This window comes from Leptidea sinapis, chromosome Z (assembly GCF_905404315.1).
Source record: "Leptidea sinapis chromosome Z, ilLepSina1.1, whole genome shotgun sequence".
Lineage (NCBI taxonomy): Eukaryota > Metazoa > Arthropoda > Insecta > Lepidoptera > Pieridae > Leptidea > Leptidea sinapis.
Genome location: NC_066312.1, coordinates 20,171,463 through 20,197,813, shown reverse-complemented (window position 1 = coordinate 20,197,813; position 26,351 = coordinate 20,171,463). Strand labels below are relative to the sequence as shown.

At 35.8% G+C, this 26,351-nt stretch overlaps 1 protein-coding gene and 1 long non-coding RNA gene across 3 annotated transcripts in view; one reads left to right on the top strand and one right to left on the bottom strand.

Moving 5' to 3' along the window:
• LOC126978681 (glutamate receptor 1-like) overlaps positions 1-13,693 on the top strand; it is a 136,917-nt gene extending 123,224 nt beyond the window's left edge. Inside the window, exons 16-18 of one of the 2 annotated variants that reach the window (XM_050827680.1) lie at positions 2,871-2,985; positions 4,331-4,585; positions 12,089-13,693. In XM_050827680.1, coding sequence (XP_050683637.1) covers positions 2,871-2,985; positions 4,331-4,585; positions 12,089-12,133 — 415 coding nt within the window. In that variant the 3' untranslated portion in view covers positions 12,134-13,693. Of the gene's footprint in view, positions 1-2,870; positions 2,986-4,330; positions 4,586-12,067 lie in introns of both variants that reach the window. The other variant, XM_050827679.1, reaches the window with a different exon arrangement.
• Positions 13,694-15,351: 1,658 nt separating this feature from the next.
• LOC126978698 (uncharacterized) lies at positions 15,352-17,711 on the bottom strand. Its single transcript, XR_007732671.1, has 3 exons — positions 17,018-17,711; positions 16,619-16,894; positions 15,352-15,417 (listed from the first exon to the last, which is right to left on the bottom strand). It is a non-coding gene; the product is annotated as an uncharacterized LOC126978698 (long non-coding RNA).
• Positions 17,712-26,351: the final 8,640 nt, after the last annotated feature.

Genomic DNA, 26,351 nt, shown 5'->3' with positions numbered 1-26,351 from the left:
TTTGTTTCACTTAGAACTGATACTCAAAAATTTTTTTCATCAAAACTATCTATTGATAGGTCTTCAAAAAGAATATTGAAACACTTCCAAAATGGTAAAATGTGTGCCCCCCCTCCGCCATTAACTTCTACAATAAGAGAATAATAAAACTAAAAAAAATATATGATGCACATTACCATGCGAAAAATGGTTTGAACGAGATCTAGTAAGTAGTTTTTTTTTAATACGTCATAAATCGTATTATCCACCATTATTAAAACATCAATCAAAGTTACAACGAACTATAATAACTTCTATATTCTGTTACTTGCTGCTACGTAACCCTTTATGGGCAACGAGTCGCACTAGGCCTCTTTTTTTATTCATTATATTTAATGTGCCACTAAAACGCAGTTTGACGTTGGTGAACAATGGTTGGTGGCCACATCGAACACATCTTTACGTGATAAATATTATGACATTGTTGCATCCGAGATTATATGCGCAATCCGTTATATAGCTCGTAGAGGCTCGTAGCTCCACACGTCCCAGCAGGAATAGAACCTTGACATATTAGCGCCTACATATCGTGGGCATATCGCTAATTTACAAATAGTTTTGATTGCTCAATAGAATGTGAGCCTAAACCCGTATACTAGCGAATTAGACAAACCCTGTGTGAGAGTGATATAACTATCCTTACATAGTACCTAGGTGAGAGAAGGAGACGGAATAGATGATGGCCATGAAACTGTTTTGAAACAATTTAGTGTCAATAGTCTCCTGTTATAATGGACTGCATTTTAATTTTAGTGTTTTGTGGTAATTGTTCTGTGTTTAATAATTAAAATATAATGCTGTCGTGTTCTTTGTTACATTGTGTTCTTATCTACAGCAACAATCTATATAAAGAAACATTTCACAAGTAAATGAACAAACAAATTTCGTGGTGTTTTTTTTTCGTAGAACATATTCACTAAAATACTTCGTATTACACTTTATATACGCAGTAAACACTTTATTTTCTATAGATTATATTATTAATTTAAAAATAAATGTGTTAAAAAAATAAAATATTGCCTACGTGAACACCAAAAGCTAACTATTACACACTTCACTAACTCCTTAACACATCTATAAAACCAGCACACTTAAACATTTTAATTTAGTCTCGTCATAACGAGGAGAGTGTTTGTCTAATACTCTAGTATAAGTTTAAGCCTGAACCTGTCATCACAATGACGTCACTGATGTTGAAGTCATACCTATCACAACGTACAGAAATTTATACGGATAACATTCGATTAAACGTTTTAAATAACTCTTGATTATTTTTAAAGTTTTACTTTTCACGATCAAATAACTTTCTTCATCACTTACCTTCCTTGCATGAAAGAAACACAATGCTATTTCAAGTTTTGAAATTACTTGCTGTGCCTGCCATGGTAGGCTATTAAAACTTTTCTTGTGAAAGAAAACCTTCCACAGATTTTTTAAAGATGAAAATTTTAAATTTAATTTAAAAGACGACAAAACAGTATACAGAAACAGAAATATCGAGATGAGGTGAAACATCGTAAGAAGTTTGAAAAATTAAATATAAAATATATTTATCATGGTGCGTATAAGAATTAAAAATGGCGCGCAAAGGGTGGGCGGTGGACAAAGACCTTTGGAAATTAATTGTAGTTTCGTGTAATGCTTTGAGAATTTGTATTGAGTAAACAAGAAAATTAAAGTAGAAACAATATTTTTACATAACTAGTTTTTAATTTTTTGTAATCTGGACTGGGCTATGTAGAACAGTTTAGAGGTCGTAAATATGCAGTCAATCCTTTTTTCCTGGTGATTAATAGAATAACTACCTATTTATTATTTAAGAAAAGATCCAAAGGCTTCATACAATTAGAAGGCGCTCAATACATATTTCGTAATGAAGTGTCGTTTTTCACTGCATTTGCTGTGATTACCGTACATAACAACCTTGATGATCTGATTAGCCAAAAAGCAACATATTTACTTGACTTCTCAGAACGCCCATAAGAGGACAGCTTGCTATGAGCGCTATGTACTATCCTAGATCTGATCACTAACTGAGTGACCTTAATGGAAACCGTAGGAGTCCCAAGAGGTGGCGATTAATAATGGACTCCTTAGCTTTCGAGAAAGTGAAGGTAATCAGGACAATCGGGAGATAGTTGGACGGGTGGACGCGTACACTTTTCTTAGCGATCAGCTGCAGTAAAGCCACCATCTATAATTTTGGGACTGCACTTGATGAATAGGCCAGAAAAAAACGGTAAGGTCAAATAGCACCAGTTAGAAGCAAAGAAGGGCAAAATGTTTTGAGCCCACTCACTATGAATGTCCAAGGTAAAAAGTGACTTTTGCAAGGCGCTTTGATGGTTTTGTTTCTCCGACGTGTATAATTCGCACCGCGGAATAAGCGAAGGTGTAGTATCTTGTTCATTCAGTCAGGTAAGACGCGCAAAGAGATTTAAGGAGAAAGCTTTCTCTTTTGCGTCATGGGCTAGTGAGTCATCGAGCTAGTGAAGTAGCGGAATGCAGGCTAACTGGTATTTCATTGGACTGCCTTGGCGAGAGTCCAGAACTAAGTTCGCAAGGTATAGCGCGCAAGTCTCAACTCCCCGATTCTGTCTATTACATTACTTTGAAATTGTATTGCAAGCAGGATCACAAAGATAATAAAAAAAGTTGACATACCGACTATAGAAAAAGTAATGAATTTTTTTTTGTCCAAAGTGCATTCATTGATATTTGATTTAATTACTGAAAAAAGAAGGGAATTCAATGTTATTTAATAATTTTGACTATAGCGCGACTACGTCCAACTTTCCTCGGCTAGTTAAATATATTTATTTATTTTCCAGAGAGGCGCTGAATCTGGTTATAGTGGATCTAAAAAAAGATGAGATTATTGTGAAGCTGTGGCATAAGTGGATGATGGAAATGAACAAGCCTAAGTGCGAAAAAGAGAAGGAAGAGGTTAATATCATTATTTATCTAACTCAAATATAGTTTAACAAGTAATCCTATTATCATTAAAGAGTGCAAAGGATAGTGCCACTGCCTCTCATCCAAGGTTCAATTGATTCGTAGCCTCGTCCTCGATATGTATCTTTGATCGTACGAATTCTTGTATACATAAACGTACATAAGAGTTCGTAAAATCGATGATATTATCTTACTCACAGCCCCACCAAGAAATTCAAAGATTGCGAATGAAGTTGACTGACTAACACATGGCATAAAAGTAAATAATTATCATGCAAGCAGAATACTAAAAATAAAGTAGATTATTAGCTGCCTTTGTCTAAATTATATCCAAGTCTTATAGTAATAACTTGTGTAGAACATTGACTAAATGTTTTTGTTTTGTAAATGAGTGTGAAAATACTGGGTCAATTCTTGCACTTTGTAATCTCTCATAGACCGCGATTTATTTTTGAAGAGGTAGTAGTCAATTAACTGACGCCAAAAATAATTGTAATGGAATTAATTTTTATGTGAAAGTGCATATTTGGTTGAAGAAGAAATTTAACATAGAATATTGTTTGTGTTATGAAGAATACGTATATCGTTAATATTTAACGCTTATTTTTTAATACTTCCATGGCTAAGAATTTTACATTCACAAAACAATTTGCTTTTTTAATTCATATACTAGTAAAACTTCCATTTATCATTACTAGTAAAAACAGGCCAAGCTTCACAGTGGTGTATTATTTTAAAATTTACGAACTCCCGATATAAATTTTCATTTCCTAAGATTTTTCCATTAAGAAAGAAATTAAAAATAAATGCAGATGAATGTGTACATAAAAGAAATTAGAAGAAAAAATCACTAGAAGTATGTTTTTCAAAACCACGCACATTTTACTTTAAAATTGACAAATATTTAAATAAGTTCTAAGTGCTCGTTCAAGTTATTTAGTAAATTCAGTTAGGACCTGCGTTGCTGAATTCTGGAAGAGCCAACTTATCTTCAAACGTTCAGTTTGAGTGCGAGCATAATATATTGCCTAATCGAGCTTATATATGAATGTAAGTTTATTATACTTGACTCTTTTATGTTTATATGTTAAGTATAAAGAACTTAACATTTAATTTAATAGAAAAAGTTCCTGAGAATATTTGATAAATTTTTCCTTATTTCATGCTAATTTATGTTAATTTGTTGTGAGTTTAATGTAGCAATTATGATGAATAAATATTTAAATTGAATACTTACGGTTTACATTTCAGTTTTAAAAATAATCTCAATATTTATGCAAAAATATGCAAAGATAATAAATATTTTTATTGTGTAATATTATTTCACTTTTTCTAGGAATCTACAATGTCAGAAATGACACTCAGTCAAGTAGCCGGAATATTCTACGTACTGGTTGGTGGACTAGCATTAGCTTTGGGTGTTGCCCTTTTGGAATTCTGTCATCATGGACGTAATGAGACTCCAAGAACCGCTAAGACTTTAAGTGCATTAAAGGCAAAAGCCAAGCTGACGGCTAAATCGGATAAAAAGTCGTCTCAGCGTTCTCGAGAACAGGAACGTCTTGGATGGAATGGAGCTGCTTTTACCGGGGTATAATAAAATTATTTCCTTTATCGCGAAGCTAGCAATACATTTTTTGTTACCTGTAATATAATATTGAAAAAAGTGTATGTATAATTATGTATGCACGCAAGAAGTTACACTTCTTTGGCCTAACGAAGCTATTAAAATGATTTATTCCTTGTGCTAGTAACGTAGAAACGTTTTAAGAAAGAACAATTTTTTTAAATCTTGCAAAGATTTGATTTATTATTAAATAATGAATACGGCTGTATGGGCTTGAAAATCACGAATGACGCGAATGTCAGAAAAATTTAGGAACCAACTCCAACCTGTTACTTTTGTGTTACAGTGATGATAGAAGATACATCTTAAAATTTCACTCTCATCATTTTTTCATAACGCGCCTAAAGAAGTATAACTTCAATAAATGTAAGTAACATATTAATAAAATTAATTTTCCCATTCAGTATAGTGACTACCTCCTAGGACGCGAATACATACGCAGCTCTCACCGGAAACTGTACTAAAGATTACTTGTAAGTGGGTGATTGGATTCCCTGGATATGAAAATGTTTAATGTTACTTCAATCCTGAAATATGTTGCAATGATAAACATGCATGCTACCCTTATAACATTAGGGCAGACTAATTTGTCCCAGATATTTGCTGAATCATTTTACTATTACTTAACTGAAACTATATGTTTTCTACGTATCAATTTAAAATTTAAATAATACGGATTAGCTTTACGTCTACGTTTGGATGCTGTTATGGATTAGATTTTTCAAAAAAAAAATTATGATGAAGCTCAATGGAGTTACACGATTTAACGGTAAAACAGGTAAAATTCGATTTAGTGTGTGGCATTGTCCTAAAGGTTAAAATTATTGCGTTGAGTACCAATTAAAAAATAAATAATTCATTTTTATTAATATTCACATTCTACCTGCTAAACGTTGCAAAAATCATAATATAATATTATTAATTTCATTCAAGTCATTATGTACTTTTCTATTAAATTGTTAGTAGCTGAAAAATGTTCTAAGTAATTATATAATAGTCCTTTGAAGATTCCGACCTCCTGAATTTATCATTTATTTTATGGTCGTGAAAGTTTTTAACAAAATCGCAATTATTCCAATTGAAATATTATTTTTTGTTTCGTTTTTTTTCCATGGTTCCATGAAAGGGTTTTGTAAAATTAAAGATCACATCAGCGAAAAGCACCCTCTGTTGACTTTATGGTGAAACAGATAGCTTTACAAGTTCTATGTGTAACGAACGATATGTTTAGTTAAGTAGTGTTAAAGTTTTTCGATAGATGGCGGTGTTTTAGTAACACCGTATTTTTATACGGTATTGCATTCTTATAAATTCTTATACGTGTCCACCCGTATTAGTGCGTAATTCACGGGGCTTGTTTATTTTATTATTGCGTATACTTATACAATATATTTCAATTCATAACATATTGCTTATACTTTATTATAATTTGTAATTAACGAATTAATAAATCCAATAATATTGCCTACTATATTATGTAGTATTATATCTAACTTAAAGAAAACCACTGGCCCGTGGTGTCGTGGGACACCGGATATGAACGAAGTTCCTCATTATAAAAATATTAATTTTAAATTCTATTCGAGGTATAAAGAAAATAATTATTCGTTTATACAATTTTATTATGATTTTAATATTCATAAAAAAAACTACTTTACAAGAGTATCAACTTTATTTTATTTACAATGATTTATGAAAAATATATAATAATAATGTGTCTACTGTTTTGTCTACGTGATGACTGTAAATTATTATATCATTCGATAATTACACCATCTGGTGGTCAAAAGTGGAACCTTCCGATCATTATGACTACGTTAGTTAAAGGCATGGATACTGTGTATAGGTTAATGCTTACACCATGTACTGGTGTACCTATATGTTTACTCTTCACACACTAACGTTTCATGATCTAAGCGTGGCATGTATTGGTGTTGAGTTATATTGTGAATTAATTTCATAGTAAAAATTAAAAAAAAAAGAAAGTGAATTGAATACAGTGATAGAAAGTGATACAGTGACAGAATAATTAGTGATTGATAATTGTATAAAGTCACCAAATACTATGTAAGTTAAAAAATAAAAAAAAATATTTATAACATTAACATATTATAAGCAACACGTGTTTTTTGTTTGGTTAATGGTTACATGTATGATTACTACGTGATTTATATTTGTGGTTGTATGTGTATAATTGATTTAAGAGTATTTTTTATATAAAATGTGTTATTTTATTTGTTAAGTATGTTATTAATACACAAATAAAATTTGAAAAACTTAATTTTATGAACGATGCGGGCCTCGAACCCACGGCCTCCGGCGTTCCGTGCCAGTGCTCTAACCGTTCGAGTGACCACCGTCATAAAATCTTGTATGCTTTGTTCAACTCTCAGGTTGTGGATCTACAGGATCTCACTTTACAGTTGATAACCTGTCAATCCCAATATTTGCGTATCAGGGAATTGTCTTGAGATGTCGCTCTTGTAAATCTAAACAATATGTTATGTTTTTAAATTATTTTTGTGTATTAATCCTAGAAGTGAGGGTATCCACTTTAAAAGCATAACATATTGTTTAGATTTACAAGAGCGACATCTCAAGTCAATTTCATAATATGCAAATATTGGGGTTGAGCAAGTAATCAACTGTAAAGTCGATCCTGTAGATGAAGCCACAACCTGAGAGTTGAACAAAGCAAACAGAATTTTATAACGAGGCGGTACTCGAATGGTTAGCTCAGTTGGTTAGGTAGCTACCGGTGGCCATTCCCACCCCTCCCCCCTCCACCCGAATATGACAGCGGAACTTAAAAAGATTTTTCCCCAGGAGGGTACCGGCTCTACCAGAGTCGGAGAATCCCTCCCCGAGCACTCTAGCTCGGGCTGCCCTTCGTATTCTGGGGAGGGCACAGAACCGCGCATGACCAAGGACAAACGAGGCAGTAACACCACGGCACCCCGCTCCACACTCAACGTGGACTTTTGCAATATCAGGGGAATTAACTCCAATTTAAACGCTGTCCACCACCACCTTGGGACGGCGCAGCCGGCCTTGTGTTTCCTTACGGAGACGCAGATATCTCGACCTAGCGATACGTCATATTTAACGTACCCCGGGTACAAAATTGAGCACAATTTTTGCCTCATGCCGGGGTATGTGTGTACGTTAGGGAGGATATCTGCTGTCGCCGTCTCGGCAATTTTGAGGGTAGAGACCGGTTCACTCTCTGGTTCCGCGTGGATTTAGAGGACCGCGTCCGTATCTATGCGTGTGTCTACAGGTCCCTTAGTGGTAACGCAGAAACCGATCATCTCATGGGCTGCGTTCAAGCGGCAATTGACGACGTGCTTGCACAGATCCCCTCCGCTGAAATCGTAGTCTTGGGTGATTTCATCGGGCACAATGCCGAATGGCTTGGATCACGTACCACATACTACGCAGGGCGATCTGTGCATAATTTTGCATTGGCATATGGTCTGTCCCAATTAATCGAGTCACCAACGCGGCTTCCGGATGTGGATAGCCACATGCCGTCCTTATTGGATCTTCTGCTGACTACACATCCCGATGGTTACCAGGTCTTTGTCAACGCCCCTCTCGGAACGTCCGACCATTGCCTGGTCAGGAGTGTAGTGCCTATCCGACGCCAACGTTGCAGACCACCAGTGACCCGCCGCGTTTGGCACTACAAGTCAGCAGATTGGGATAGGATGCGTTCCTTTTTTGCATCCTACCCTTGGGGCAGGGTTTGTTTCCCTTCGGATGATCCTAGTGCCTGCGCCGTTGCAGTAGCCGATGTGATACTGCAGTGCATGGATATTTTTATACCAAGCTCTGTAGTACCCATCGGTGGCGGATCACAGCCAAGGTTCGATGCGTCAGTTAAAGCAGCATCTGACTGCAAAAAACAGGCGTATCGAGCTTGGGTTGCGGCGCTGGGCGCAAAGGATCCGAACTGCACAGTTCTTAAGAGGAAATACAACCGTGCCTCCAGATGTTTTAAGCGGCAAATCGCCCGTGCAAACTCAAAACACGTCGTCATAATCGGCGAGCAGCTTTCCAGTTACGCGACCGGAACACGCAAGTTCTGGTCGTTGTCGAAAGCTGCTCTTGGTAACTTCAGCCAGCCGTCCAAGCCGCCGTTGCACATGAGGAATGACACCCAGGCCCATACGGCAAAAGAGAAAGCCGATCTCTTGTGCACTCTTTTCGCCTCCAACTCGACTCTTGACGACAACGGAAAAACACCGCCGACCATCCCGCGGTGTCAGAGCTCTATGCCTGAAGTACAGTTCAGACAGAAAACTGTTAGGTGAGCTCTGTTTTCGTTGGACGTCAGGAAGTCGAGTGGGCCGGATGGCATTTCTCCAATCGTGCTTAGGACGTGTGCCCCTGAGTTGACGCCGGTGCTAACGCGTTTATGCCGGCACTCTTATTCTAAAAGCGTAGTCCCTGACTCATGGAAGTCAGCCCTTGTCCATCCGATCCAAAAAAAAGGAGACAGTTCGGATCCGGCAAACTACAGGCCTATTGCTATTACCTCCCTGCTCTCCAAAATCACGGAGAGCATAATTAGCCGTCAGCTCTTAGTATATCTAGAGGGTCACCAGTTGATCAACGATCGACAATACGGGTTTCGTCATGGTCGGTCGGCAGGTGATCTTCTGGTATACCTAACACATAGATGGGCAGCGGCTATTGAAAGCAAGGGGGAAGGCCTGGCAGTTAGCCTGGATATAGCAAAGGCCTTTGATCGTGTATGGCACAAGGCGCTCCTCGCAAAACTTCCATCATTTGGGCTTCCCGAGAGCTTATGCAAGTGGACCTCCAGCTTCCTCACTGGGCGCAGCATACAGGTCGTTATCGACGGTTATTGCTCGAATCCCAAGCCCGTGAACGCTGGAGTGCCCCAAGGCTGTGTGCTATCTCCCACGCTGTTTCTTCTGCATATCAATGATATGTTGGACACCGCCAACATGCATTGCTATGCAGACGACAGCACTGGTGATGCCGTATACACTGGCCATGCAGGTCTCTCTCGGGAAATCGTCGACCAGTGCCGGGAGAAACTTGTGTCTTCTATCGATTCTTCTCTTGCGAAGGTCGCGGAATGGGTTAAATTGAACCTTGTCCAATTTAACCCCCAGAAGACTCAAGTTTGCGCGTTTACCACTAAAAAACCCCATTTGTCGTATCACCGCTCTTCGACAACACTTCCCTCCAAGCCTCGCCTAGTATCGGAATACTGGGTCTCGAAATCTCAAGCGATTGCCAATTTCGTGGTCATCTGGAAGGCAAAGCCAAATTGGCTTCAAAGAAACTGGGCGTCATTAATAGAGCACGGCAATACTTCAAGCCGGCCCACATACTAGCGCTCTACAAAGCGCAGGTGGACGCATGGAGTATTGCTGTCATCTCTGGTCTGGTGCACCCCAGTATCAGCTGGATCCATTTGACCACGCGCAACGCAGAGCAGCTCGAATTGTCGGGGACACAGTGCTCTGTGAACGGCTGGATCACTTAGAGTTGCGTAGAGACGTCGCTTCATTATGTGTCTTCTACCGCATTTATCACGGGGAGTGTTCCGAAGAGCTGTTTAACCTAATTCTTGCCGCCGAATTCCACCTTCGCACGACACGCCACAAGTTAGGATATCATCCTCACCATCTGGATGTGTGGCGGTCCTCCACAGTGCAGTTTTCAAGGAGCTTTCTTCCACGTACTACAAAGCTGTGGAATGAGCTTCCTTGTGCGATGTTTCCGGGACGATACGACATCGTAATATTGGGGTTGAGCAAGTTATCAACTGTAAAGTCGATCCTGTAGATGAAGCCACAACCTAAGAGTTGAACAAAGGAAACAGAATTTTATAACGAGGCGGTACTCGAATGGTTAACTGAGCTAACCAGGTTATAGCATCGGCACGGAACACCGGAGGTCGTGGGTTCGAATCCCGCATCTTTCATAAAATTTTGTTTTTCAAATTTTATTTTTGTATTAATCCTAGAAGTGAGGGTAATCACTTTAAAAACATAACATATTATTTAGATTTACAAGAGCGACATCTCAAGTCAATTTCCTAATATGCAAATATTGGGGTTGAGCAGGTTTTCAACTGTAAAGTAGATCCTGTAGATGAAGCCACAACCTGAGAGTTGAACAAAGGAAACAGAATTTTATAACGAGGCGGTACTCGAATGGTTAGCTCAGTTGGTTCCAGCACCGGCACGAAACGCCGGAGGTCGTGGGTTCTCGAATCCCGCATCGTTCATAAAATTTTGTTTTTCAAATTTTATTTGTGTATTAATCCTAGAATTGAGGGTTACCACTTAAAAAACATAACAAATTGTTATGTTATTCATGTTGCATTAATTAATCAACAAGATATTATCGGGTAGCAACGCTTCGACGTACATGAAGAGAGTTGTCAAACTTCATGTCTTACGTTACAGATGTTTTTTCCCGGTCAGGGTACCCCTCCGTATCGTCCCATACGGAACTTCGTTCCAAAATGCATATACTTATTATTAATAGTGTTACCAGAAGAGAGAGTCGGTGTTAAATAATTCTGAGGTAGACAATTTATTAAGTTCAACCTGCGATGTGTACATACAAGCGTGTCATCGTTTGCTAAATACATTTTAACGTTATATATATAACTCTTCTGTACGTGTATTGACAGTGAACTCCTCCAAAGCGGCTGGACCGATTTGAATGAAATTGTCTGTGTGTGTTCAAGTGGATTCGATGATGGTTTAGATTCACAATTGAAGGACCTCCTAAATGGCTGTACAGATTTTGATGATTATTTGACAGTGTTTCAGTGAATATGAGATTGGTTCAGAATCTCAATACATTTACATATAATTCTCCTACGTATGTTAATGATCTCCTAACGTCTGGACCGATTTTTCAAATTTAACACGTATATATTACTTTAAATGTGGTATATTTTTAATGTCAGTCCACGCATAAAGATATCAAAGCATGTCCTCTTGCACACTGTGGCGTTATATTATGTTTGAAACACAATTTTTATACAAAATTATTGTCATGCCCAAGTTACACCTTATTTTTTAATTTATATTTGTATTGTATTTCTAATAATAATGAAAACGACAAACTTTTATTACATTTAGGTAGTTTTTGAAGTTTTCATAACTCACTCGAGCAAAACTTACTTAGTATTAACATGCTCGTAGAATTATTTTGTATTACTCTAATCTGCTAACAACTGAAACACAAATTTGTGAGGCAAAGTAATTATATTCGAAGCCTAGTAATTATATAGTGGAAGGTACTCATTTGGATGATGAGAGTGATGAACTATTATTGTTTGTTTTAAAAAAAAAGGCCTAACTATAGCAAATCAATATCACTTTTTTACATCACTTTACTATACCTCTTTTTGTTTTTTTTTTAAAGGAACTTATCTATCTATTTCAGTATTTCCCTGCTGGTAACCAGACTACCCAGGAGGAGGCAGTACATGCAAGTTTCACCCACGTCTGATCCGAGAAAAGCGGCGTTAACAAACGTCGCGATTCACCACAAAATCTGCCAAACCATATTGAGCTGTATCAACTTTAAAACATCGTTTCAATACAACATATTCGCCTTAAATGGTTTTTTATTATGTAGGTAATCTAAACACTAAATTATTGACTCCTTTTATATTTTGGAAATTTGATGCGACTAGTGTTACTAATACTAAAATAATAATAAAGTTTTAGTACATATTTAGCCCAGCATTGTCTTAATATAGTAGAGATTTCTATCTTTAATATCGTCGCTTTAATGTCTGTTGTAAAATGGCATTATAAATTACGCATTTTGAAATAATGTTTAATGGTGTACGTACATATATTATAATTAATAAGATTTAATCTCAAGCTATGCTCATTTATTAACATTTTATCTTCTATAACTATAAACTTAGATTACCAAAAGTTCTCGTATTGTCATTGCATACCAACGATATTAAAAAATATTAATAAAATAGGTTACTAATATAGCTTTTTCTTCATTGCCTCGTAGGATAAAAACTAAACCATTATATTTAAGAAACTTAATACTTTTTTCAATATTTCATATTATAATTCTGTCTTAGGAATTAAGGATTAAATTAAATACATTTTGATGTCAAATTAATGATATGAACTACCATGTTTATAGCATTAAATAAATCATTAATTATAATAGATATCGTTAGTAATTAAGTGACGTTTAGGACACTCGGGATTCAGGATTCCTGAGGAAGAAACTTTACATGCTTAAGACATAAAAAAAGCTTGAATACTAACTAACCCAATGGCCATGCATGATAAAATGATTTTTCTCAAGCTCAAACAGAAACTTAAATGTCTTTCATTACAACGAAATACATTTATACTAAGCGTAATTAAATAAATTCGTGCAATTACTACAATATTATTATACAATAAACGATGAAATTACTACAATATAATGTTACAAAAGCAAAAATAGCTTTTCAAAAGCTTTCTACTTATTATATCTATCTATGGAAAATTGTAAGTTATATCATATTACTCCCTTTAAATTTATTTAACTTGACAGTATAATATATATATAAAGACCCAATACAAAGCAAACCAATCCCAACTACTAAAAATAAACTCTTAAACACTTGGTAATAGTTTTGTAAGATCGAGTTTAAGCTTAGGCAAATTAAAACCCAATGAAACACGGGTCATAATAACTGATAATAATTTGTGCCAAAGAACATATTATATAATCATGTACGCTCAATTTTAAATATCCATACAAGTAATTTTTGGGTGTGCATAACGATAATAATTTGATACATGAAAAAGTCCGTTTTGTTTTGATAACGGAAGCGAAGAATGAATTACTGGGTAATAAATAGATTTTTTCAATATTATTCGTATTTGCGTAAGCAAATTATTATTAAAAGTTAGTCATGTAATTTTATCTAATAGTGTAATAATATCAAACCTCTTACGGTAGTAAAATTATCGCTTTAAATGTTATTAGAAAATTCTACACGTTAACATAATATCAGTGTTGTGAAATAAAGTGTAGTGTGTGTTATTATTGTTTTATTTATAAATTCACCCAATTTAAAAATAAGTTAATAATAAGTCTTTAATGAGGCGTTTCACATAAGTATCGAATGTCGTAAGCTTTTATGTTTAAATTGGAACCAACTTCAAAAGTGTTATTCAAATTCAAATAGTATAATATGAATATTTGAATTTGATATTTTATTAACCTTTATTACCCAAAGATCTCCACGGCGAACAGTCCTGCGCTGCCCTCATCCAACCTATTCCTTCGACCTTGACCAGATCGTCGGTCCATCTTGTGGGGAGCGTATCAACACTACGTCTTTTGGTAGGTGGTATCCATCGAGCTATGTGCCCTGCCCACTGTCACTTCAGTTTCGCAATCATTTGGGCTATGTCTGTAACTTTTGTTCTACGAATCTCATCTCTGATTTGATTTCGTAGGGAAACTCCGAGCACAGCCCTCTCCATTGCCCGCTGAGCGACAATGAGCTTCCTCATATGGCCCACAGATAGCGACTAAGTCTGCATTCATAATATATATATAAGTATTATGCAGGGAAGATAGAAGCAGAAGTACAAAATTTGTACTAATTTGCAAATGGAACTGAACTTGGAATTAGTACGTAATTTGACATTCGGCAAAATTTTTAAAATCATATAAAATTCTTACGCTTTTTATTTTAGTTAAAGTAGGTACTATAATTACCATTTTATTATGATATGATGAATTATACTAAAATAATGAGAGAATAGTTGAAAATATTGATGAAGATTTACAATAATATTGTAATGTTAAAACTCCAATTCATTATTTTTTTTTTAAATTTAATGTTTGTCTATAAACTAGATTTTGTCCGCGAAAACATAAAAATAAATTTAGAATCAAGTATCTATATGATCAAGAATGAAAATGGGTGCCACAAATGGTAATTTGAGCTTAGAAAAAAGAAAGAAGTTGGCTGGACATAATGTATCTGGTGAATAAGACAAGCAAAAATCGAGGCATCGCTCGCTGGTATTTGTTTTTTGTCAAAAATTCGTTCACAATAATGTCCCTGTGAGAAAGCATATGAACGTGGTGTAAAACCCAGGATTTTTTTCTTTCTTTTTTTATGGAAAAGGAGGACAATGAGCGAACGGGTCACCTGATGTCAAGTGACAGCCACTCACTTTCTCTTACAACACCAAAGGAGACACAGGAGCGTTGCCGGCCCTTAAGGAAAAGGTACGCACTTTTTTTGAAGGTACCCATATCGTTTCGTTCCGGAAACACCGCACTAGGAAGCCCATTCCTCAGCTTGGTTGTTCGTCGAAAAAAGTTTATTGAAAAGCGCACTGCGGAGGAACACCCCACATATATGGGTGGGGATGATATTCTAATAATTTCATAAATTTGGATTTTTCCGTTGAATTTGAATGAAAATGAATTCTTATACGCTGTATAATGCTTAAATACGATTAATATACTTCATTTACCATTCGGCCAATATGGTAATAGTAAAAGAAAGTAACCAACCAAGCTTGAAAGCCCAGATCTCGTCACCGTTACTGGATAACTGTTGCGTTTCTTGTATATTGCGCGAGAAGTTTGGGTGCAGAAAGAAGGTAAAGAAAGTGTATTGTTTATATTATTCGTTATTATGTTTATGGATAATACAATCTTCAACTTTTTACACAATACTTGTGATTTGTGGTAGATGCTTCATCTTTTACGGGGAAAGTATTGCTCATGCACAAACCAAATATCTATTTGAGAAATAAATTGATTAAGTTTCTTCACCTTACAAAAGTTTTTAAAGTTGGTTATAAGTTGAATTAATAAACCGTTTAGTTCGTTAAAAGAACCTTCATTTAACAAAAAGTCTACAAGTACCGCTCTTCGACAACACTTCCCTAAAAGCCTCGCCTAGTATCGGAATACTGGGTCTCGAAATCTCGAGCGATTGCCAATTCCGTGGCCATCTGGAGGGCAAAGACAAATTGGCTTCAAAGAAACTGGGCGTCATTAATAGAGCACGGCAATACTTCAAGCCGGCCCACATTCTAGAGCTGTACAAAGCGCAGGTCCAGCCACACATGAAGTATTGCTGTCATCTCTGGTCTGGCGCACCCCAGTATCAGCTCGATCCATTTGACCGCGTGCAACGCAGAGCAGCTCGAATTGTCGGGGACCCAGTACTCTGTGTACGGCTGAATTTATCACGGGGAGTGTTCCGAAGAGCTGTTTTACCTAATTCCTGCCGCCGAATTCCATCTTCGCACGACACGCCACAAGTTAGGATATCATCCTCACCATCTGGATGTGTGGCGGTCCTCCATACTGCGGTTTACAAGGAGCTTTCTTCCACGTACTACAAAGCTGTGGAATGAACTTCCTTGTGCGGTGTTTCCGGGACGATACGACATGGGTACCTTCAAAAAAAGCGCGTACACCTTCCTTAAAGGCCGGCAACGCTCCTGTGATTCCTCTGTCGTTGCAAGAGAGTATGGGCGGCGGTGAACATTTAACAACAGGTGACCCGTACGCTCGTTTGTCCTCCTATTCCATAAAAAAAAAGTACTTGTGCACAGGGACGCTACCTATGGGAGCCTTATTTCAGTGGTAAACTCAATTTATAATAATAATATTGACACACTTTTTACACAAATTATCTTGCCCCAAATTAAGCATATATACCCTGTGTTATGGGTTGCAAGACAACGATATATTTAATACAATATACTTACTTAGACATACATAAATACATTTAAACATCCATGACTCGGGGACAAACATCCATATTCATCATATAAATGCGCAAGCAATCCCGGTAGGTGCAAACCTACCGGGTTTCGAACCCAGGACCTCTAGCTTAGTAGGTAGAATCGCTAACCACTCGGCTATACAGGTCGTCCGGGTAATTTATGTACCCGGGGTCAAACTACAAGAAATTAGACATGTGCTCACCTTATCAGCTCCATTTCTTCTTGTTATAACGGTTAGAATCTGACAAATATTATTAGTTTCGGCCATCGCACAGTAGCTGTTACTTATCTTGTAAGTTTTTTGCCACACTGGAAGACTTACATGACTCAAAGCAGCGCTATTTATTGAATTTATAATATGTTAAAGTAAGAAAAGGCAACGATTAATAGAACTCTAATCAGATTCATCTATACTCTTTCCATCAGCACGCCTGGTCCCAAAGAGTAAGTCTTAAAACAGTTGCCGCTGATAATTCTCCTATAAATGAATGGAAACTTAGAAGAATAACATACTAATTGCAAACAATGAATGCCATAACCGACTGGAAAATTAACTGACTACGGCATTTCTAAGAGTTTTTACTGTCATCATCTCTCTCACCTGTCCTCATTTTCGTCAAATCTCCATGAAAGTAGAAGGCACATTTTGTGAAGAAAAAGGGTCAATTAACAGCATTCACCAATACTTGAAAAAACCGTATACACTGGAGGTAGTGCGTGCTCGCGATGGACACCTGGAAACCACTCTACAGCCAAACCCCATCGGCATCTTTTAAACACTTCTCTTTGTTTTCTTCTCCTCCTCCTATTTCATTTTATAGGTGCCTAGGTCAAAAGAGTCTTCTTGAATCATACTAAAATATGGCAAAATTGTGGAGCTGCTCAAAGTATCTTGGCTGTACACACTCAATTCGTTGCAATTAAAAGTATAGGTCATTATGGTAATACCTATCAAAAGTCAATTGACGCGTATATATTCTTCTACAACTTGGCGCGAGGCGACGTTACATATCCAATTTTCGGATTTTCTTCAAAGGCATTTTGTGAGGTGAACTGATATTGAAATAGCCACATGATTCATCAGTCCTTTTGATGACCTCTGTAGACTGAGTTCTGTATCTGGATTTGGTAGTTCCGCACAAATAATTTGATCAATATACTTCCACCTAATTTTCTCCTCGAACTACTAAAGCTAAAAGCTTGTAGGTACGTCGACGCGTTTGCATTTCGATTGTTAAGTTTTAGCAGCGATAGCTCCGAATATGTTTTAAAAGAAGATATAACAACTGTTTATGTTTTGAATGAAATACTCGAGAAAAATAATTATGATTGTCATAGCAACCGTCAAGGAAGTCATTCTCAAAATCAAAATCATAAAATCAAAACGTTTATTGAACTCATAACATTGATTTACAATGGCTTAAGTTCAGTCATACACTAAATTTCATAATAATAAATAAATAATATCAAACAGATAAAATTAAAATCAAACAAATCAAATAAGTAATATAAATAACATCAAACAATTAAAATCACATTTTAAGTAGATCAATTCAATTCCAGGCTGCTTTATCATTTAAATAATCTTGGATATTGTAATAGCCTTAGCTGCTTAATTTACTTTTTGTGTAGGCTTTGAATTTATTTATAGACATATTTGCTATATGTTCGGGGAGTTTATTATAGAAGCGAACACACTGACACCTAAAGGAATTACTGACTTTATGGAGTCTTGTGGCAGGCATGACAAGTCTACCCCTATTTCTAGTATTAATACTATGTAAGTCACTTAGTTTTGTGAACTTATTTTTATTCTTTTGTACAAACATCAAATTCTCGTAAATGTATTGTGAGGCCACTGTCATAATACCTATTTCTTTAAACTTTTAAACTTATTCTTTAACGAAATTCTAGATCCCATGTTATAAATGGCTCTAACGGCTCTCTTCTGCAGCACAAATATCGTATCGATCTCAGCAGCATTACCCCATAAAAGGATACCATAGCTCATAATGCTGTGGAAGTAACTAAAATATACTATTCTGGCCGTATCTATGTCAGTCAGTTCTCTTATCTTCTTAACCGCATATGCTGCAGAGCTTAATCTGTTTGCTAAGGCAGATATATGGTCACCCCACTGAAGCTTCTCATCTAGAGTTATACCCAAGAACACTGTCTTATTTACAAGATCCAACATTTCTCCATTTAATTTAATATGTGTGTTAATCTTTTTTACATTTGGTAATATGAATTTTAAGCATTTCGTTTTCTTACCATTCAAAAGAAGATTGTTTACTTTGAACCATTGTTCTACCTTAGAAATAGCATTATTTACATGTTCAATAGTAGTTGCATGTCGATTAACTTTAAATAATAGTGATGTATCATCCGCAAACAATACTATATCATGTGTGTTCTTTATAAGATAGGGTAGGTCATTGATATAAACTAAAAACAGAAATGGTCCGAGAATTGAACCCTGCGGGACACCCATTCCTAACACGGAGCCTGAAGACCTTACACTATTAACTTCAACATACTGTATCCTGTTATTCAAATATGAGATTAATAAATTTCATGCACTTCCTCTTATGCCATAGTGTTGCAATTTCCTGATTAGAATTTCATGTTGGACGCAATCAAACGCTTTGGAAAGGTCGCAAAAGATTCCTAAAGAATCTTGTGAATCCTCCCAAGCACTAAAAATATGTTCCATTAATGCAACACCTGCGTCAACAGTTGAACGTCCCCGAGTGAATCCATATTGTTTATCATGTATAATTTTATTTATGTTAAAATGAGCGCGTAGTTGACACAGTATTAGTTTTTCAAATATTTTACTCAGGGTAGGCAAAATTGAGATAGGCCTATAATTAGAGGGATCTGATGAGCAACCCGACTTGAATAAAGGTATTATTTTGCTATGCTTCATGAGGTCTGGAAATGTGCCACAGTCTATACATTTGTTAAATATTAGGGCTAGATCAGGCGCTATTATATCAATCAGAGAGCCTATTACTTTAACAGATATACCCCAGAGGTCAGCTGTCTTTTTAACATTAATCTCTTTAAATGACTTTATGATATCCGAGATATTAACATACTTAAATTGGAAATTATTTGAACATTTAGTAACATTTGCAGAAAGTAATGATATTGCCCTGGTTGGACATAAGTTTAAATGTTTAGTGGTAGATATGGGAACATTAGTAAAGAAATTTTCAAAAGCTCTAGCAACATCTAAGTTTGATTTTACAATTACATTATTAATATTTAGATTAAACTCAGAGTTTTGATCTTTTGTTTTACCAGTTTCATTATTAATAATTTTCCAAGTAGTTTTGATTTTATCGTTAGAATGTCTTATTTTATTTCTTAAGTATAAAGATTTTGCTGCTTGACAAACATGTTTAAATGTTTTTGAATATTTTTTTACATATTCCAGAAAGAGTGGATTATGGTTGAAAGTTTTTTCATCATAGAGGCTGTAGAGCCTCATTCTACTCTTATGAATTCCAGTTGTAGCCCATTCACTAAATTTGGTATTAGTATTAATTGTAATGGTCTTCGATGTAAATATTTTTTTAAATTCAGTATTAAATAAATTAAAAAAATTATTATATAGAACATTGGGGTTATTTTCCTCTAAAGGCATTACTTGCAATTTATTAAATAGGTAAGATTTAAATAAATTCAGACGGCCCTGTGTAATTGGTACAACAGTGATGTCTTTAGTTATAGTTTTCTTTGTCGGCCAATCAAAACTAATAAGTTGTCCACAGTGATCTGATTCTAGTTGATTTATTATACTTTTGCTGTTAGGCTTTATATTTGTAAAAATGTTATCTAGACAAGTAGCTGTGGTCAGTGTTATTCTAGTTGGCTCTATAAACAAGTTACTGAGATTATATGACATGAACAGACTTTTAAACTTAGTACACATGGAGGAATGTTCTAATAGATTAATATTAAAATCTCCACAAATCAGAATCCTTTTGTTGCCCTTACAAACTCTAGACAAGACTGCATCCATCACATTTTCAAAATCCTCATATGGTGCTGATGGAGGTCTATACACACTTATAATAATGAACTGATCTAATTGTATACAAGCTATCTCGGCCACTAGTTCCACAGAGAGGCTCACAATGTCCTTTCGTTCCTTGAATTTAATATTTTTATTAATTAATATTAATGAGCCACCATGTATTGAATTAACTCGGCTAAATGAACTACCAACTCGGTGATTAGTGAAGTTAAACATGATGTGATGTGATTTAAGCCAGTGTTCAGTAATACAGAGTATATGTATGTTATTGCCATTCATGTATATTTCAATTTCAAGTTCCTTATTTAACATACCCTGAATATTTTGGTGTACCAGATTAACAACATTATTACAACAAATAAATTTTGATTTGTTTGATACTATACTATAACATGGTTCATTGCAAGAGGTATTCCCTTTTGTCTTATAAATTAATTTAAATTGTTTGGAATAATTTCCAAAGTTTTATTTTTATTATCAATGTCAAATTTAGACTGCTCAATAGAAGCAGTGTGATACACCAAGTTTTTGGCTGATTGTATAAAATAAAATGATAGCGATATAGCTAATCGTTGTTTTAAATATATTGGAATAATATTTCTCATAGAGAAATTAGATTTAATATAATTATTTATATCAATCAAATGGAATTTATTTCTATTATTGCATATCAACATGTCAAGTGATAAATTCAATTTATATCTGATATCATTTTCAGATTGTGACAATCTGTGACCGTAGGGGAAAGTAAACAAAACAACATTCTTTATGTTTAGAGAATCTAAACACTCAAACTGTTTGATTAGCTGTGTTCTGTTTGTATTTCCTCTGTTTCCAATTAATAACATTAAGGTAGTGTCAGGGGTGAAGTTAAATTTAGATAGCCTTTGCACAATCTGTGAAAAGGTTAGTCCTGGTAAACAATAATTTGTTACTGCCTGTCCCATCTCGCTTGAAATAAGCCGGCCCATACCTTTACCTAAGTTATCACTAAACATTACAATTTTGCTATTCACATTATTTGGTTTAAAGGAACTGATAGACTTAGTATCAGATGAGCTTGTGTTTTGATTATATTTGTGTGAAGGTAATTGCTGATTAGCAAGAGGCTCACAAGTAGGCTCAGATTTCTTCTCTAAGTTGTAGGTAACACATTTGTGGTGTCTTGTCACAGACTCCTTGTTTATAAGAAGTTCATCTAAAACCAGTACTTGATCCTTCACTTGTTTGTTTGTAACATTGTATCTGTTATTCATTGTTTCCAATGATTTCTGTAGATTTAGGATTTCATTATTTAATTTATTTATATCTGATTCATATTTTAATTGGTTCTTTTGAATTGTTAATGAGTATAAATTTAATTGATTAATTAGATCTATTCTTTCTTTACTAAATTTTACATTTTTGTTCATTAATTTTTGCTTATTTACTTATTTATTTGTCTTTTTTATGTATTTATTTATTTTAATATACTTTTTCAGCATGTTTCTGCTACATTTAATTCTCTTAACCTCTTTAGATGAATTCAGGTGACTATTGTGACTTGTAAGGTTAATTATTAAACTATTGTTGGAATTAGTCTTAGCAGAAACAACTTCAGGAGCGCTACAGACCAACTCATCAAATAAACTTTGGTTATGTGAGGGAGTCAAATTGGATTTATAGATCTGAAAATTACTGATTTCATTTTTAGCATCATGCAATTCAAAAATTCAATTCGAGACACACCAACATACTTCCTAGCATGGAAAAAGGCATCTTGAATTCGCTCGGCCATGTATCTGTGATCACCAGTGAATTTTTAACTATCGTCCAATTGAATGAAATAAAAATTTAATATAGCTTTACCTACATTAAAAATAATAGAAACTAACAAAGTGTTGAAGTGCCGCCCGAAAGTGCTACGTTACGCAGTGTATGGAGAAAGCAACTTTTAAGTAAATATTTAAAGGTAATGGTTACTGTGAGTCAATCGAGACAAATAGAATCTTTGTACGTGAATTTTGATCCCTTCAAAATATCGGATAAATATGAAGCAAATTAGACAAGGACTAATCGATCTCAATTAAATAATCTCTACACTCTGTCTCCTTTTTCTTACAAGATTCTTTAGGATAAGCGATTTTTAATGTCCGATATACCGTAGTGGCTTTGTGCTAAAGTCAGTGGCGCGTGCTTTTATACATCTATAATTCGATACTACGACATTATCATCATTAATTTAAAAAATAGGAAGAAAGTAGACGTTACATAAAGTAAGCCATACCCCTGTCATAGAAATTCAAACTACTAAATTTATCAAAAACCGTATCAAAATCTATTGCGTATGTTAGGAGTAGTCAGCAGATATACGAACAGCCCGCAGAAAAGGACTTTGTTTTCTTTTACGTAATGATTATAGTAAATTTAAATATTTTTGAGTTTTAAGGTAACCAGTTTCGCTGAGAAGCGCCATCTAAGCATAGTTCATGAAATCAACTGCTATTCCTAAACGCTCAAAAATCTTAAGGTTGGAGTACTTACTATTATTTACCATAGTATCCATCTCTACTCTGTGACCTAACTAAGTTGTCGAGTTTCTGGTCCCAAGTCAACGTACACATTTTAACTAGATGGCGCCTTTTGGAGCGTTATTATAAGCTTAAACGTACATTCCAAATGCAAAGTCGCTATTTTGAAGTTTGGCAGAAACAAACAGCCTGAAAATTTTATTTGAATTCATAGATATAGGCTGTTTTTTTATATTGAAGACAGACCATTCTAGAAGTAAAATATATACCTATAAATTGACCTAAACTAACAGGTTTGTTTAGGTTTCTAAAAAACTACACTGATTTTCCTAAATTCTAGAAGTTAACATTTTAAATAGAAAGCCTTTTATAGTAAATTTTATGAGCTTTCTTTGAAACTGTAGTACGAGGGCTGCACTAAAAGTATCGGGAATGGAATATTTCCACTGTTCTTGTCACATTAAAATCTTTTAAATTGAAAACTCATTGGTTTTAAAAATCGAATACCATTTATTTACTTGAAACAAGATTCTCGGTCTTGTCACAAGGTCTTTTCAAACTTGTTTAGTCGTTGAGAAAATGGAATTGACTTGAGAAAATTCTAGAGCGATGATTTATTATGACTTTCGAAGTGGTATAACACAAAAACAGTGTGTTGACCGCATGATATCTGCATTTGGTGATGAAGCCCCATCCAAAACCACAATTTATCGCTGACGGGGACGTGTCAAGCTCAGTGAAGATCCCCGTCAAGGTCGTCCAAAAACTGCAGTCACCAAAGGAAACGTTAATGCTGTGCGTAAGCTGATTGACGAAGATCAATGATCATCTTGTGGCATATCGTGAAATTCAGGCAACTTTAGACATTGGCATGAGTCAAATACAAATATTCTTGCATGAACAATTAGGTGTAAAAAAGTTGTTTTCCCGATGGATACCGCATTTGTTCTGTGAAGAGCAAAAAGCGGCTCGCGTTACTTGGTGCGTCAGAACTCTCGAACGATTTCACACAGGATCCTCAAATGCTGTATACAACATCGTATCAGGTGACGAATCCTGGATATACGCATACCATCTCGAAACAAAAAACCAGTCACGAGTTTGGGTGTTCGAAAATGAGTTAAAGCCAACAAAAATTGTTCGTTCACGGAGTGTTGCAAAAAAAATGGTGGCAACGTTTGTCTCCAAAACCGGCCATGTTGCGACTATTTCTCTTAAGGGAGAAAGAACGGTTAATGCAGAATGGTATGCTAACATTTGTTTGCCACAGGTCGTTTCTGAACTCTGTAAAGAGAACTGCAACCGCCGCATCATCCTCCATCACGACAATGCGAGTTCTCACACCGCGCACAGAACAAAAGAGTTTTTAGAGCAAGAAAACATAGAATTATTAGACCATCCGCCGTACAGCCCTGACCTAAGCCCTAATAATTTCTATACTTTCCCTAAAATAAAGAATGAATTGCGTGGTCAGAGATTTTCATCACCTGAAGAAGCTGTGGACACCTACAAAACGGCCATTTTGGAGACCCCAACTTCCGAATGGAATGGTTGCTTCAATGATTGGTTACATCGTATGAAAAAATGTGTCAAATTTTGCGGAGAAATACTTTGAAAAGCAATAAATACTATTGTGTCACTTCCTTGATTCCCGAAATTTTCAGGGCCGCCCTCGTAAGCAATACATTACTAACATTTTTAACTTAATAAAATATGAAACAGTAAAATATCTATTTTCAGCTTCCCGTCAAAACACTCAATTAACATTTATAAGTATGTTTTATATGCTCATATTTTTTTTATAATTGGAGGAGGCAATAATAAGCTCGATGCTGGAGTCAGATAAGAGCCATACCTCCTCGGGATCTGACTACAGCTTCGAGCCGATTTTGGGAACTATTCCCTAAAGGAGGTAGGGTACTCAGAAAACGTAGATCTCTAGTCTACGGTGTCTGAGTACCCTACCTATCTCATACCAAGTGTGCGATCAGGACTTCTTGTTGGCAAAGCCATCACGCTGATACCAACCTCCCGAATATACTATTGCACTACCCGAGCCATGTGTCGGCGGGCATTAGCATGCACCAGTATCGATCCATTACCCATAATTGCCAAAAACGGACCTTCTATACGACCGTACAGAGTAAGTGGAAAATGGCACTCTGACTGGGAAAAGATATGCCTAGGAGATTCTTAGTCTGAGTATTCACTATGAATTTCTCACCAGATCACCTGTAGACGCTTTGCAATCTATTGGCAGATAAAAATGAGAGTCAGAAGTCTTCTGTGAACAAAATTCTTGACCATTCTTCTTCATCCCACTGTATATGTTCACGCGCGGTTCGCAGTCTCGCTATTCTCTATCTCTCTTGACTTTGGGGCCACTCGCTGGTATTCATGGTTTCAGAATTGCTTCATCAAGTCTTCTTCTCACTTTCTTTCACTTTCCCTCCCTTCATCCCTAAGTCCCTTTCGGGTTGTGAAGCTGTTGCTGGTCCTTGACCGCATTTAGGTTGTGGTTTCTCAACTCAGTGGAAATGATGTAACGGTCTTCTCAGACCCAGTTGTACTAGTAGTATACCTGGGTCTGCCTTTATAAGGTCTCCTCTGGTTGTTTCGAGCCTCTTCGTACCATCACCTCACCTGTTGAACCGTTCGTATCGTCAAACCCATCATTCTTACAGTATGACGCATTCTAATGCAGAGTTGCAAAACAGTAGATTTCAAATGATCATGGCATTTAAAATTTTATATCTAACTTCCCACCAAACCGACACCAATTTATCCACTTGTTTAGTAGCAAAAATTTTCCGGTTAATATCTAAAGAACTCAACCCCACTCTAACGACAAATAGTAGTAATACATTGGTTGATGTAATGTAAATACCTAATAATATTATACTCACCAGGATGCTAAGTGGGCACTGTCGCCTAAATAAGTACTTCAGTGTGTCGGAATAAAACACAAAAGAACTTGCAGATTTTGCCTTGATGCCGATGAAGCGCCTCATCATCTCTTCTGCAATTTCTACCCACTAACGAATAAGCGTAACACCATCCTTGGTGACTATACCCTACTCCCAGATGCTGTTTGTAATCATTGCGTCAAGAAGATACTGAGGTTTGTAAATACGGCAGGGCTTGACGTTGAGCTATAAGTATGAGTAGCGCACACAATAGTTCAATTCTGGACGCGGTGTTACTAGGAAACATTAGGACTAGCCAAATAGTCACCCTCTCCAAACAATAATAATAATATTAATTTAATTTATATTATATTGTTAATGAGATTAATTAATAATAATATTAAATAATTAACAATCTGTGTAATCAATGTAAACTGATTGAATTGGTTCAAGTCCCTATATCAGCTACTC